Here is a 15,612-nt window from a genome sequence, read left to right on the forward strand (position 1 = left end):
AACCTGAAGGGAATTTAAAATTTTGCCCATTGTCATTAGATGTGAGTCAGAAAAGTAATGAGCTTTCATAATTAAGGATATTAACTGCCCATTTTATCTACAAAATGCGCAATGCCTGTGGTGTTAAAAAAATATACTTTCCCAAAATATTCAGTATTCACCTTGCAGCAATAGAAGTCTGCAAAATCTATATGGAGCTTGTGGTGGTGTCTGCAGTTTCTTCTTCTTCTTTGTTAATTTGGCTATGAGCAGTTGATGAGCTTGGTGACTTGAAGCTAGACTTCACTGTGTCATCATGATGCAGAGTCTTTTTCTTGGTAGCTTTGTTAGAACCAGGCAGAGATTCTCCGTCTTTTTCTGGTTTGAAGTTCAAATCTAATTGGCCTTTCACAGGCGAAGGAAGACTCTCATGGTTCTCACTGTTGTTACCAGATTGGCAAAGTTCATTATCAGAGTTTGGTTGCTCGAGCTCCTTGTGTGGATCGTCTTCTTTCCCCATCTGCTTCTTTTCCCTCCGTAACAACAGAGAACGCCTACGGCTTTTTCCAGCTTCGCAGACCGCACAAGAACAGCATCGGTCGTGTTTAGTACCTGCCCCACTTGGGGATTGTATGCAAACGATACAAGTACAGTCATTTCTATGTCGGGGGTGCTTTTTGGTTGTTTTGGGTGACATCAAGAGTCCTTCAACATCTTCCATGGTTTCCTCATCTTGCTGTTCAGCTACAGGTTTTTGATCTGGAGTGCATGTTGATCTAAAACTAGACAAAATTCAGAAGAAAATCAATGAGCTTTCAAACATTTGGCAACACTTTCTGACCATGAATAGAACCAGTACCCTAATTCGATTCTCCTGACATAATTTAAGATACGATTCACCATTTCAAAAACCTTAAAAGTAAAGAGGAAAGCTAATAAAGCAAAGATGTGTGATTTACCTTGTATCATCAATAGGCTTCCCGATGATTGGAGCATCCTATTTTGACACCAGAAATATTACAAAGATATAACTCAGTGAATTAATATGTTCCGAAACAAGTAAAACAGAATGTGAAAACACAACAAAAAGAAAAAGAAAAACATAATTGATTATGGTAGAATCCTAATCAACAGGAAACTGAAAGAGAAGTAATATTCTTAAGCGGCATAGACCTCATATGCAAATAAGTAAATTAAGAACATATGGATGTACCTCATACTCCTCGAACTCAGAATCCTCTATCACAACTTTAGATGGAGTGAAGTTGGGAGGAGGCAGGAGGAATCCTTGAGCTTCTTCCCACGTTAGCTGTAGCTCGATGTGGTCTCCCTTTTCAACTTTTCGACGTTTACCTCTTGTATTCATCATGCTGCTTTTCTTCTTACTGGAGGAAATTTCTACCCCTGGGGTTTCTTTAGTTATATAGGCGGGCTTCTTAACTTTAGACAGTGAATGCATATCAGCTGGTTCAGCCTGCTAATGGAAATGGAGAAGAGATATAACACTACTATGTTTTGTTACACAAGCTAATTTGTCATGAAAAGGTGTCAGATAGGATTTTAGTTACTTACATCTCTGTTTGTGCAAGTGTCACGATTGTTATTCGTTGAGTCAGTTTCCTGCAAAGACACATTTTGATCAAGAACAAGATATCCAGGATTTCTAGTATTTGCATCAGTTATGACTTTCTCCAGCTAAGATATTCTGCTGGAATCTAAAGACAAGCCCATTCGCAACAACACAAAGTCTACTTCTAACATAGATCCATGTAGAAGCACACTTACTCATTCCTTATCCATTTTATCTGTCCACAAAGAGCATATCTTGTAACCAATTTACATGGCGGAATAAACATGACTTCCCAGAACTTTGAAAACTAACCCCAAGTCATGAGACAGAAAAAAGTGATAAAAGAAACCGTTTTCGAACTGCATACTTGAGAATTTTCTCCAACCTACTGAATCTCTTCACACAGACTGAAAAATTTCTAGAGAAGTAACAATGCTTTTGCAATTGTGCGTTGACTATATTCTAAAGTGCAGCTGACATTTAGGAAAGCTTAAAACTAGCCGTTACTTGACTAGTAAATTAAGATTGTAACAATAGTGAACCAAAAGTACTTACTACCAAAAGCTATCTAGTTAATTTAGAAAGTAACCTGATCAGATGATTGAGCAACGGAAGCCTTTCTGAATCCCAACATTAACTTCCTTTCTGGATCTAATCGATTGAATATGACTAAAAAAATGGAAATCAGTTCCCAAGCATAAGCTCTAGAAAAAAGAATTATTAACTCAGAATAAGTGTAATATGCTTGACAAAAGTTATCAACTAAAATAGTAATTCAAAGAGGAAAAAGAATTGCTTCCTCATTAAACCGATGGAATTGTGAACAGTAAATTCTACTACATAAAACATATCTAAGCATTAGCTACATGGTAAACCAAATTACTATATTACGAACGATATACCTGTATCACCAGTCTGCAACTGCAGGCTCTGTATGCATGGACCTACTCCCTCTAGAACATAAATTCTGCTCTTGTTGGTGGCCCAAAAGCGAAAATGAAATATCCATTCTTTACCCATTGGGTCCAGTATTTTGAGAGGCACACCCTCGGGGTTGGAAATTTGGGGTAAGAAAGCCTGTTATATAGCAATGCTTTGTTCATTTGGCATCTTATATTTGATATGAGACGACTGTAAAATTTCCAGATGCTATGATTACTATTTTCATGATACAAAAGCAGTGAAGTATTTGCTATAAGCACCAGATAGCCAAATTCTAAATTCTTTCCACATGAACCAACCATATAAATAAGAAAAGAGATTCCATACTTGCATAAGCAAACAGTATTTTACCTCTGCACATTTCTTTGGCAGCACCATCCGCCCAACTCTTCCGGTATCACTTGCACTTAGCATCTTCTCAAAGAGATGGGTGACAACCGATTCAGATCTTGCACATTGTTAAGGTTCTGATAACTTAAAGCAACCATCATTGTTTAGTTTTACATGTCATGAACCTGAGCGGCGAAATATCCAAACAGAAAAGTAATAACCTATCTCTAAAACCATTCATCTTTAAGGCTTACATTCACCCCCTATTCTACAACCTAGTATAAGCTTATTCACATTAAAAGCTAGAAAGACAAACAACAAGCAAGATTAATAGGGTACTAAAGAATTAAAAAGAAAAGCACGATTCATATGCTTATGGTGAACATACAACATTATTAGCCAATGTAGTATCTATGAGACAAGAAGGATACTCTTTTGATTGATTCTGCAGAACTTGGTTTATATATGAAACCTTGGGCCAATATTGTGGAACCACCTGATATGTTCCTGGTGTATCAAAATGAGTCCTCACATTACGACTCTTGCATTCGAATGGCGAGTCTGCTCCGCCATTCAAGTCATTGTGTAAGCGACTTAGTGGAGAACAATTAGCTGTATGCCATAAATGACTTCCACCTAGTCTAGAGTGACCAGTTCTCTCAATTGGTGTTGTAATTGGCACAGGAAACGCAAACTGTGTCCCACATGAACCCTCCTTTATTGAGATCAATGGGTGATAGACATTGACATTTGTTCCATTTGTAAAAGGAGATACTTCATAATTTTTTGAGTTTTCACTCACTAATTTCCCTATCATGTTATTCAGTCCCCTTTTTCTCTCCATGGAACATGCAGCGGCCCTCTCTTTAGAAGTAGGTTGACTAAATTCATTATTATCTCCACGTTTACGCAAATCAAACTGCAGAAATGAAGGACCTGAACAACTAGGAGGCTGGAAGCTCATCTGATTTGACCTAGTTGAAGAACTCCAGTTGAGCGACAAGTCCTTGAATTTTTCAGAAATTGGAGATTGGAAAAGAAAGGATGGTGATGGCGAAAAATTGGGTCCCTGAAACACATGAATAAAGACTGTTGTAGAACACATACTAGAGATCAAAATAGATATTCAACTTGAGAAGGATGGAATACTGCGATTAGGAAAAAAAAAGTGAAATCGTCCCTCACCAAAGCAAATTTTTTTCTTGCGCAAGCCAAACACTCAATTCCTCCAGCATCCAGTAACATATAAGCAGATGCAGAGACAATACAACCACAATGAACTCGCTGCATGGAATGCTATTAGTGAGATACTTCATATCTTGAAACCCCGACTATGATTTTTGTGATGCGAAGGAGACTTGAAAAGTTTTAACGAGTAAATCATATATTTACCTTTCCACATGACTCACAACACCTCCACCCGGAAGCCTTTAGGTGAAATACGTCACAAAACTTTCCTTGCTCATAAACAGAACTGGAACCAGAATAAAATCATTATATGCAAAATGGAAATACAGTAACGAGCTAATGAAATTGATGCAGTGAGCAGGTAAAAGAATTGTATCTGCAGTGTACTGAAATCACAAAAAAAAAAAAAAAAAAGAAAACCACACTCTTTGCATCGGTTAATGCACAATGCAAGTCGAACTTGCAAACTTTAACTATTGTTTTTCAGCTCTGATGAAGCTTACATTTCACACCAAAAATATAAGTCTCTGGAAACTATACAGGCATTCATAGTTATAGGATATAAAATTCGCATGGTTATTATTTATCAAACACACATCTTTTCTACGAAACAAGCTACATACAGGGATTAAAATGATTGAAGAGTCACCAATATTATCAAACTGCTAAATGGTTTCCCATGAAAGACAAAACACAACCATACATTTTCACAATCAAGAAGTAAAGTGAGAGCAAAAGTCTCTCATAAGTTCGATAAGTAATAATTTATAGGCAGGTAGTTAAGCCTTGATGCACAAAAAGCTTTGATCCTATGAAAATGACCTTGTGTTTACATAAAACCATTGCTTAACCCAATTTAATATGTAACTTTGATGCAGTATAGAATATAAAAACTTAGAAAACCCACTAGTGGACAAATTCTCCAATCAGGTGGATCATAATGCAATGTAGCTTCCCACTGTTTAAATATATTTTGTCCCTTAGTTTTACTTCGTCAATTTCTGTGTCGTGTCACTGGACTTTGAACCTCTAAGACTCTCTATTTGGTACACAACATTGATGATGCTACATGAAGAATTCAGCTGAAAAACTCATTGGTCCCCCCCAACATCAATTAAAATGCTTCAAATTCTATACCCCAATCACTAGCTAATAGACGGCGTTAAACAATTCCAAATTCAACTTCTGAAAAGAGTGGCTCCTAATCTCTCGGATTCTAGTCAAAAACACAAGCGGACACTATACTCCAAACCCAAACCCAAACCATAAAGAACAAAAAAAAAAAAACTCAGAAATTCTCGTTTCAAAATATGTCACCCACATGATAACACAAATTACACAAAAGTAAGAAAAGAGAAAAAGAAGAAATTAACGAAACGTATTCCCTGAGTTTCAAGATCGAAAAGAAGAAGCAAACACACTCCATAAACACGAACTGATCACTCATAAAAATGGAACAAAAGCGTTAAAAGTAAAGGAAAGGGATGATTACGCGCAACGATCACAGAGGTCGACGAAATCGCCAGTACGGATACGCCAACCAGGACGGCAATGTTGGAGCTTGAACTCGGAACATTCGTGGTTGAAGCAAAATCGAGAGGATGACATGGAGGAANAAAAGTGAAATCGTCCCTCACCAAAGCAAGTTTTTTTCTTGCGCAAGCCAAACACTCAATTCCTCCAGCATCCAGTAACATATAAGCAGATGCAGAGACAATACAACCACAATGAACTCGCTGCATGGAATGCTATTAGTGAGATACTTCATATCTTGAAACCCCGACTATGATTTTTGTGATGCGAAGGAGACTTGAAAAGTTTTAACGAGTAAATCATATATTTACCTTTCCACATGACTCACAACACCTCCACCCGGAAGCCTTTAGGTGAAATACGTCACAAAACTTTCCTTGCTCATAAACAGAACTGGAACCAGAATAAAATCATTATATGCAAAATGGAAATACAGTAACGAGCTAATGAAATTGATGCAGTGAGCAGGTAAAAGAATTGTATCTGCAGTGTACTGAAATCACAAAAAAAAAAAAAAAAAAGAAAACCACACTCTTTGCATCGGTTAATGCACAATGCAAGTCGAACTTGCAAACTTTAACTATTGTTTTTCAGCTCTGATGAAGCTTACATTTCACACCAAAAATATAAGTCTCTGGAAACTATACAGGCATTCATAGTTATAGGATATAAAATTCGCATGGTTATTATTTATCAAACACACATCTTTTCTACGAAACAAGCTACATACAGGGATTAAAATGATTGAAGAGTCACCAATATTATCAAACTGCTAAATGGTTTCCCATGAAAGACAAAACACAACCATACATTTTCACAATCAAGAAGTAAAGTGAGAGCAAAAGTCTCTCATAAGTTCGATAAGTAATAATTTATAGGCAGGTAGTTAAGCCTTGATGCACAAAAAGCTTTGATCCTATGAAAATGACCTTGTGTTTACATAAAACCATTGCTTAACCCAATTTAATATGTAACTTTGATGCAGTATAGAATATAAAAACTTAGAAAACCCACTAGTGGACAAATTCTCCAATCAGGTGGATCATAATGCAATGTAGCTTCCCACTGTTTAAATATATTTTGTCCCTTAGTTTTACTTCGTCAATTTCTGTGTCGTGTCACTGGACTTTGAACCTCTAAGACTCTCTATTTGGTACACAACATTGATGATGCTACATGAAGAATTCAGCTGAAAAACTCATTGGTCCCCCCCAACATCAATTAAAATGCTTCAAATTCTATACCCCAATCACTAGCTAATAGACGGCGTTAAACAATTCCAAATTCAACTTCTGAAAAGAGTGGCTCCTAATCTCTCGGATTCTAGTCAAAAACACAAGCGGACACTATACTCCAAACCCAAACCCAAACCATAAAGAACAAAAAAAAAAAAACTCAGAAATTCTCGTTTCAAAATATGTCACCCACATGATAACACAAATTACACAAAAGTAAGAAAAGAGAAAAAGAAGAAATTAACGAAACGTATTCCCTGAGTTTCAAGATCGAAAAGAAGAAGCAAACACACTCCATAAACACGAACTGATCACTCATAAAAATGGAACAAAAGCGTTAAAAGTAAAGGAAAGGGATGATTACGCGCAACGATCACAGAGGTCGACGAAATCGCCAGTACGGATACGCCAACCAGGACGGCAATGTTGGAGCTTGAACTCGGAACATTCGTGGTTGAAGCAAAATCGAGAGGATGACATGGAGGAAGACGAGAGCATAATAATAAATAAAAAAACCCTAGAAAAGCGTACCCGACTGAAATTGATGGAGAGAACAAAAAAAAATGGTGAAGTGGTGGTGGTGCTTGGCTGCTGCTGGGTGGGTATTGCCTCATCAGCTAATACCAACAACAACCAAAGCAACTCTCTCTCTCTCTCTCTTTTGAGGTTTTACAGAAAAAGAAAGCTTTATTATTATCTCTCTCTCTCTCTCTCTCTCTCTCTCTCTCTCTCTCTCTCTCTCTCTCTCTCTCTCTCTCTCTCTCTCTCTCTCTCTCTCTCTCTCTCTCTCTCTCTCTCTCTCTCTCTCTCTCTCTCTCTCTCTCTCTCTCTCTCTCTCTCTCTCTCTCTCTCTCTCTCTCTCTCTCTCTCTCTCTCTCTCTCTCTCTCTCTCTCTCTCTCTCTCTCTCTCTCTCTCTCTCTCTCTCTCTCTCTCTCTCTCTCTCTCTCTCTCTCTCTCTCTCTCTCTCTCTCTCTCTCTCTCTCTCTCTCTCTCTCTCTCTCTCTCCCTATCCCTATCCTAATCACATTCCTCATATTTATTTCCAAAGTATATGCCAAGTCATCATTAGTATATTGGTAGGTCCAAATTAAATTCCCTGGAACTAATATTATTATATCATTTGATCATTCATACCAAGTGTCGCATCAGTTTTTTTTAGTCATAGGCTAGTTGACAAAACTAATCTTCATATTATATTTGTCAAAAAGCTATATGCTTTTAGGACTACTCTCTTTTATAAATTAAAATCACATGTTTGTTATGATTATATATATATATTGATTAGTTTCTATGTTATATAACTTATAGCTTGACTAAAAATCTATGACTAAAACAGATTAGTCATAAAATCTATTAACTTATATAGCTTGACTTCTTTTTTTTTTTGGGACAAAAATAGCTTGACTAAAATGTAGATTACACAAATGAATAAAATCTATAACTTTTAGACTAAAAAGGAAAAAGAATAATCTTAGTATTATTATATGGTTTGATGATCAGTATCTCTATTCGGAAAATACAATAATACACAAAGTTTACACTTGAAAGTTGAAACAATACACTCCATGGAATTTTATAAGTAGAGTCGAATCACCCCCATTTGCTTCTCATTTGATGTGTACTGTAATAGCTGTACATGTCCATCAAATCAAAATTATAGCCACAATGGAACATCAACTTTTGAATTGTGTCTTCCTCTCATCTCATCTCATCTCGTGTCTGAATTATTCAGGAGAGTAGAGAGTTGCTAAACCTTGATCGACACTTATTTGAAGCTTGTTGTAAGACATCAAAGCCTTTTGATCACATTTGTATGATCTCTTTCCTCTTGCCAATACCTCTCCGTCTGAATCTATGATTCCTTCCTTGTCTTGGTCGTCTATGCGTGCGCCTGGCTCCAGCACAAATGCCTTCACCTTTTCAACAGTAAAAACACTGCGTAAGCTTTTTAATCAATCATAAAATCCAGATTCATGCACAGAAATACATTAAGGCCATTAAATGACAGATTACAACTATAAAAATGGGTTCATGGGTTCGGATGACAAACCTTCAGATATGATACATACGGTGATTGAACATGTGTTCCATCATTCAACTTTGTCATAAGTGACATCAAGGCAAGCTTAGGGCAGTCTTTCATAACAATCAAATCCAGGAACCCATCAGAAAACTGTTACAATCAGAATGAATATGTAAGAAGCATTCACGATTTCTTTGCAAGTAGTAAACAACCCCATGACGTCTTCTTGCTCGTGAACCTAAAAGAAGATCCAAAATGGTGTTTTCCTGGTTTGAAAATGTTATTAATTTTTGTAACTGACCTTTGCATCAGGAGCAGCCAAAGTGTTCTCAGCACCCCAGGGAACATTATGAAGCCATACTGAAACAAACGGGCCTTTCATTTCTCTCCAATCCAGATCTTCAAGTTTAGTATCAGGTCCTTGGTATCCGAGTGCCTTATCACCAACATATGACTCTTTATCTACATTGCAAATGGCTGGTTGCCCATAGCTTTCAAACCCAGGAGCCGGCACAAATAGAATTCGCCCATTGTATTGTCTTAAGCATATTATTCTCTGAAGACCCTGCAAATACAAGCCGTAGAAGAGAGAGAGAGAACATAAGATCCCTTTAGTTGAATAAGACAACATCGAGTTAGTATCATACAATCACTTATTTTGTTCAATACCGACCAGCAACTTAATTGACGGATTTGAATAGAAACGCATACTTAAAACTTGCACTGCAGGAAAATTTCAAAAGTTCAACTAAACATACATAGACATCAAAGCGAGCGCTACCCATCCATCTGAACTTCTCTGACTCGATGTCTATATCAGCCACTAAACCTGAAATCAAGTGAAACTATCTTAATACAACCAATGGAATAAATCAGCAAGATCAGCATCTGCAAATTAATTTCTAAATTCTAGAGTAATACACATACCCCAAGCAAGCATCAAGACACTGAAGAATTTGGTTGTCCCTTGTGAGATGGTTGCTACATCTAGAGAGCGTGTACTACCTGCTAATACAGAAATCGTGTGACAGTGAGTTCATTCAGTGGGAAACTCAAATTATTTTTGAAGGATTGAGTATCGTAAGGTATGGAGCAGGACCTCGGATAATCGAAATAGTAGCACTTGTTGCACTACAAGGAAGCCCTACCGGTTCCAACAATGATTTAATCATGCCATTACCACTTCCTGCCAAAAAGAATTTTAGTGCACATGAAGAAATAGAAAGTAAGAAGTTAAGCTAAAGTTTCTCATGCACAAGATATCAATTTGACACAATAAGCGGCAAAGTTTCTATATTAATGAAAGACAACCTCTACATCTAAAACTTCACATGGAAAACGCAAGACAAGAGAAGTATCAAGCAGAACGAACCTGCAGGGATCATTCCAATAGGCAATTTTAAGGCAGTTCTCCAGTCTGCTCTTTCGAGCAGTCCATTTACAACCTACTAAATTAAGGAACCAATCGTAAGAATCACCAAAAACAAAACAACTGTATAATCCTAGAGTCAAACCTAAGCAAAACAGTAAACATATAATTAAGATATTACTTCCTTTAAACAGATACTTCCAAAAACAATATGTCATTCCCCTAACTTCATCAAAGACATGATTTATTAATTCCCCTAGTTTGAATCATGTGGTGAGAATAACAAAAAAGACACGCATCATCACTTACAACAAAATTGACCAACAGAAAAGTTTCTTACTTACCTCAACAAGGACACCGTCACCGCTGACACAAACAATACCATCGTACTTTGATACATCCATGGACCTAACAATTTCCTTAGCATGCAACTGATACTTGGTTTCTGAAACAATCATCATAGAAAAATCAAATCGTAAATTTCCCAAACAAGACTTCTTAACATCAGGAAGAAACAAAATAGGAATCCACAGAACCTTGAATCTCAAGTTGAATATTAGCATCTTCAAACAATGGTTTCACTTCCTCTACAAAAATCTTTCTCGCTGATTTCTTCCCGCCAAACGGGTTCACAAATACAAACAGCTTCTTCGGCCGACCTGCGGAATTATCAATTTAGCATCGAGATGTTAAGATATGCATTTCCATATACATTTCGATTTAAGCTCCGGTGATACCTAGGTTATCAATAATTGAACTAACCTAGAGAGTCGAGGTGTTCATGGAGCTTATCGCACCAAAGCTTTCTAGATTCGTCAGAGAGAGGCTCGAAATCGAAGTCCTTCCTCGCGTAATCTCCGACATTTCCTCCGCAGCAGATCCCTCCCTCTCTCTCTACCAAGGTTTTTACTCTAACCTTGTTACCTTCCACGACGAAACTCAGGATACCTTTCTTCGCCGTCGTTTTCCGCCGTCCAGATTCCGTCCACCGTAGCTCTCCCTCGACAGTCAAAGTTAACGGCGTCACAACACCATTTACCAGAACTCGGTAGGAGATTATCGCCGGAGGATCGTTCTCCGGCTGACGATCCATAAGAAAGAGAGAGGAGTTTCGTCGTTGGTGAGAGCTAAGATTTAAAAAATTGACCTCGGAGCTAATCTCTGGGAAGACTTTTCCGATCAGGTGGGAAATAAATATCACGCGCTTAGTCTGGCGAGTGGATGAGAACGTGGCAATACTCGTTTTAGTAGTTATGACGTGTCGATTTCTAGTAGGCCAGAGAGAAAAATCAAAGAAGATGGCTAGACTCACAAAAACGAGATCGTTTCAGAAATTCTAGAAATTGACTTTTTTGCCTTTCTAGAATCTAGACTCTCTCTACATTTATTCACAGCAGTTAATCTGGTTTAACACCAAACACTGGAGGGGGTTTACTTGTTCATCATGGTAGAATGTGGAGCTTTCATTTTCGATATTGCATGTAAACAATGGAGTCCTGCAAGAAAATTATACAAATTGTGAGGGTTTAAAGTAAATAACATTGACAGTTTCTAATCTATGATGAATGGTTGAAACTTAACATTACCTTCAAAATCAAGTTCTAGCTCCCTCTGGTTAATACTAATTTTACACTCCAAGATCAAGGTAAAATCAAAAATAACTCACAGAACGACTAATTATAAGAAAACACAAAACAGCTGTTTGCTTTACATTTCCTCTAATGTACTGTACATTTGCATCAATCAAATTACCCCCACAACCACAAGGGAACAACATTTACAAAAGGAGATATAAATATCAAGGTTTATGAATTATGTATGATGTGATGTGAATGTGTCTTCATCTCACGTGTAGTTTTTACCATTATCAATATTCAGGAGAGAAGAGTGTAGCTAAACCTTGATCAACTGTTATTTGAAGCTTGTCGTAAGACATTAACGCTTTTTTCTCACAATTATATGTTCTTTTTCCTCTTGCCAAAACCTCTCCATCTGAATCAATAATTCCTTCCTTTCCTGGTTCGTCTATAAGTGAACCCGGCTCCAGCACAAATGCCTTCACCTGTTCACAGTACCGAGTAAGCTTTTTAGGCAATCACTAATGCAGGGTCACAGGGTACATTAAAGCAGTCAAATGAAAGATTTCAGCTATATGAGGTTTTCGATGGCAAACCTTTAGATACGCTATATACGGTGATTCAACATGTGTTCCACTACTCAACTGTCTCATAAGTGATAGCAGGACAAGCTTAGGGCAGTTTTTCAAGACAATCAAGTCCAAGAAGCCATCAGAAAACTGTTCATCAGACCATATGCAAATGAAGCTTTAACAGGGGTTTTGCAAGTTAAAGAACCTCATGAAGGCGTCCTGATGATGCACAAGAAAAGAATATCCAAGATCTTAGTTCTGAGATGTCTAACTGACCTTTGCAGCAGGAGCAGTCAAAGTGTTCTCAGCACCCCAGGGAACATTGTGAAGCCATACAGTAACAAATGGACCGTTGATTTCTCTCCATCCATGATCTTCAAATTTAGTATCAGGTCCTTGGTATCCGAGTGCCTTATCGCTAACAGTTGGCTCTTTGTATAGACCGCAATTGGCAGGCTGTCCGTACCTTTCAAACCCTGGAGCTGGTAGAAATATAATTCGTCCATTGTATTGTCTTAAACATAATATCCTCTGAAGAGCCTGCGAAAACAAGAAAATAAAAACATTTCTTTAGTTCAATAAAAGAACATCCGATTAGAATCATACAGTCTCACCAGCAACTTAACCACTGCAATGCAATAATTGTCAAATTTGTTAACTAAACGTACATAGAAGTCAATACGAGCACTTCCCATCCATCTGAACTTCTCTGACTCAATGTCTATATCTGCTATTAAACCTGAAATAAACTGTACTAATCAATACAACATAAAGTATGTTTCAGCATGCTCATGTACTACTTTCATTTGCAAATAACTTTCTGACTGTAGACATAGACTAAGAAGTATAATTCACTGGCATACCCCAAGCAAGCATCAAAACACTGAAGAATTTGGTATTCCCTTGTGCAATAGTTGCCACATCTACAGAACGTTTATGACCTGCCAATACAAATATAATCTGCTAAAGAGCAGAATATTGAGGAAAAAGAAAATGATATGCAGGATAAAAATTTATATGGAGCAGAACCTCGGATAATAAAAATAGTAGCACTGTTTGCACAGCATCGAAGCCCAACCGTGTCCAACAATGACTTTATCATGCCATTCCCAGTTCCTGCAGTCAAGTAATTTAGTGCACAAAGAGTGAATCCAATTCGGTAAAAGTTTCTCATGCACATGTTATCAGTTTTTAGTATGATAAACTATAATCTCGTCATTGTTACTGAACCAAAAACCATCACAGAAAACAACACACAACACGAAAAGGAAGAAGCAAATTAAACTTCCAAAGATCTTCTGTTTACAAACAATGCATGATAAATTCGAGGCAAAGAAATGGAAGCATGTAGATTAACAAACACATAAAAAATGAAATGTAAAGCAACTTAAGAGAAGTTCCATATTATATGTATTTGGGTGTGCAGAATGAAAAGCCTATTGCAAACAGCTTCAAAGTCCGAGGATGAAACACAAACCTGCAGGGACCATTCCGATAGGCAATTTTAAGGCAGTTCTCCAGTCTGCTCTTTCGAGCAGTCCATTTACAACCTACTAAATTAGGAACCAAGTGTAAGAATCAGCAACAATAAAACAATTGTTTATCCCCAACCTAAGAAAAATAGTAAACATATAATTTAACAAGAGAGTGCTTCTTCTAACCAACACTTTCAAAAAACAATATCTTTTTCTTCTAACTTCGTTTTAGTCCTGAATTATATATTCAATTAGTTCGAATCAGATGAGACTAGCACAAAAGAAACACATCATCACTTCCAATTGAAGTTAACCAAAACAATTGACACATGAGAAAATGATACTTCCTACTCACCTCAACAAGAACACCATCGCCACTAACACAAACAATACCATCGTATTTTGATACATCCATGGACTTAACAATTTCCTTTGCATGCAACTGATACTTGGTTTCTGAAACGATCATCATAAGTTATCCAATTTGTCAATTTCCCAGAGAAAAAAAAAGAGTTCTTGAACCCAGAAAAGAAACAAAAATTAGAAATCAGAGGAACCTTGAATCTCAAGCTGAACATCAGCATCATCAAACAATGGCTTCACTTCCTTCACAAAAATCTCTCTCGCCGATTTCTTCCCGCCAAAGGGATTCACAAACACAAGCAATCTCTTTGGCCGACCTAATGGAAAATTTCCAATTTTTAGCATTTGAGTGATCCACAAGTTTTCAACTTTTTTACAACAACAACTAACCGAGAGAATCAAGGTATTGACGGAGACTATAGCACCATCCATTTTGATCGATGAGTGGCTCAAAGACCAAATCTTTCCTGACGAAATCTCCACTAAATCGTCCGCAGCAGATTCCTTCATCTTTCTCCACCACTGCTTTTACTCTAATCCGCTTACCTTGGACGACGAAACCAAGAACATCCTTCTTCATCGACAAACTCTGGCGGAGACCGTTCTCTGTCGACCGTAGCTCCCCGTCGGCAGTCAAAGTCAACATAGCCAACTCACCGTCTATATACACTATGCCGGTGATTATATCAGTCGGAGATATCATTTGATCATTCTCCATCAGACAAGACAACCTCCGTCACGGTGGCGAACCAAAAGAGAGAAAGATAAAGAGAGAAAGAGAGAGAGTTTGGTCTTGCTTCTGAAGTTGAGCTAAGAATAAAGCAAGAAGCGAAGCTGACTTTAGTACGTCTTTGTCCGATCAAAGGGGGCGTGGTAGTTACGCGCTTAATCTGGCGTGTGGATGAGATGACGTGGCGTAACGCTCTTTAATTATGACTTGTGTTGAATTAAATGAAGACCTTGGTGGTGAAGTGTGAAATTGTGAACAAAAGTCGTAAAGTATGAAGCGACACCGTTTTACATATATGAGCCTTAAGTTTTATCTTTGGTAACTTAAGAGTAACCAAATAGGGACGTCAGATGAGATTTACTTGTCCTCAGTGATTTCTTCGTCTTCATCTTCTTCCAATATGTACACCAGAGCACGTCTTCTCTCAGCAAATACACAAGCCACTCCTCTTGAAGCTGTGACAAATTTAAGATAATTAATTCAAATACTGTAAAAAAAAAAGCATTTCTCATTTGAAGTAGATATGCAACAGAAACTAAGCGCTTACCGCTTACTGCTAGAGGAGCAATGGCAGAATGTGGGACTTTTCGAACCTTTTCATTCTCCATTTCCAGGTTAACAATCGAGCCCTGGAAAAAAGATAATATCGTTTCAATATGGATAAGTTCCTACGTTAACCTTCACATGGTTCACAAAACGTAGATGAGAATGGTTAAAATTAGCAA

The 15,612-nt window shown here is 37.5% G+C and overlaps 4 protein-coding genes across 8 annotated transcripts in view; all 4 read right to left on the reverse strand.

Moving 5' to 3' along the window:
- LOC104718176 (B3 domain-containing transcription factor VAL3-like) lies at window positions 5-7,471 on the reverse strand. 3 transcript variants are annotated; one of them, XM_010435861.2, is made up of 11 exons: window positions 7,142-7,471; window positions 5,854-5,935; window positions 5,647-5,745; window positions 3,253-3,890; window positions 2,843-2,939; window positions 2,452-2,626; window positions 2,139-2,218; window positions 1,552-1,599; window positions 1,193-1,453; window positions 939-976; window positions 5-761 (listed from the first exon to the last, which is right to left on the reverse strand). In XM_010435861.2, the coding sequence occupies exons 1-11, from the start codon at window positions 7,273-7,275 to the stop codon at window positions 188-190; spliced, it is 2,226 nt and encodes a 741-aa protein (XP_010434163.1). In that variant the 5' UTR covers window positions 7,276-7,471; the 3' UTR covers window positions 5-187. The 3 variants fall into 3 exon arrangements, with proteins under 3 accessions (XP_010434163.1, XP_010434164.1, XP_010434162.1); XM_010435862.2 differs by having other exon boundaries at window positions 5-755; window positions 1,193-1,456; XM_010435860.2 differs by having other exon boundaries at window positions 1,193-1,456.
- Window positions 8,233-11,844, reverse strand: LOC104718178 (sphingosine kinase 1-like). 2 transcript variants are annotated; one of them, XM_010435866.2, is made up of 11 exons: window positions 11,757-11,844; window positions 10,933-11,666; window positions 10,707-10,829; window positions 10,515-10,615; window positions 10,174-10,246; window positions 9,901-9,987; window positions 9,729-9,806; window positions 9,560-9,630; window positions 9,103-9,366; window positions 8,829-8,951; window positions 8,236-8,694 (listed from the first exon to the last, which is right to left on the reverse strand). In XM_010435866.2, the coding sequence occupies exons 2-11, from the start codon at window positions 11,261-11,263 to the stop codon at window positions 8,503-8,505; spliced, it is 1,443 nt and encodes a 480-aa protein (XP_010434168.1). In that variant the 5' UTR covers window positions 11,264-11,666; window positions 11,757-11,844; the 3' UTR covers window positions 8,236-8,502. The 2 variants fall into 2 exon arrangements, with proteins under 2 accessions (XP_010434169.1, XP_010434168.1); XM_010435867.2 differs by lacking the exons at window positions 10,707-10,829; window positions 10,933-11,666; window positions 11,757-11,844 and having other exon boundaries at window positions 8,233-8,694; window positions 10,174-10,249; window positions 10,515-10,609.
- Window positions 11,829-14,973, reverse strand: LOC104718177 (sphingosine kinase 2-like). 2 transcript variants are annotated; one of them, XM_010435864.1, is made up of 10 exons: window positions 14,548-14,973; window positions 14,352-14,474; window positions 14,150-14,250; window positions 13,797-13,869; window positions 13,349-13,435; window positions 13,183-13,260; window positions 12,988-13,058; window positions 12,596-12,859; window positions 12,344-12,466; window positions 11,829-12,232 (listed from the first exon to the last, which is right to left on the reverse strand). In XM_010435864.1, the coding sequence occupies exons 1-10, from the start codon at window positions 14,873-14,875 to the stop codon at window positions 12,038-12,040; spliced, it is 1,443 nt and encodes a 480-aa protein (XP_010434166.1). In that variant the 5' UTR covers window positions 14,876-14,973; the 3' UTR covers window positions 11,829-12,037. The 2 variants fall into 2 exon arrangements, with proteins under 2 accessions (XP_010434166.1, XP_010434167.1); XM_010435865.1 differs by lacking the exons at window positions 14,352-14,474; window positions 14,548-14,973 and having other exon boundaries at window positions 13,797-13,872.
- Window positions 15,083-15,612, reverse strand: part of LOC104720209 (anaphase-promoting complex subunit 4-like) — a 7,127-nt gene continuing 6,597 nt past the window's right edge. The window contains exon 18 of the mRNA XM_010438156.2: window positions 15,083-15,342. Within this exon, the coding sequence (XP_010436458.1) occupies window positions 15,245-15,342 (98 nt within the window). The 3' untranslated portion in view covers window positions 15,083-15,244. The remainder of the gene's footprint in view (window positions 15,343-15,612) is intronic.

Source organism: Camelina sativa, chromosome 10, assembly GCF_000633955.1.
Source record: "Camelina sativa cultivar DH55 chromosome 10, Cs, whole genome shotgun sequence".
Taxonomy (NCBI): Eukaryota; Viridiplantae; Streptophyta; class Magnoliopsida; order Brassicales; family Brassicaceae; genus Camelina; species Camelina sativa.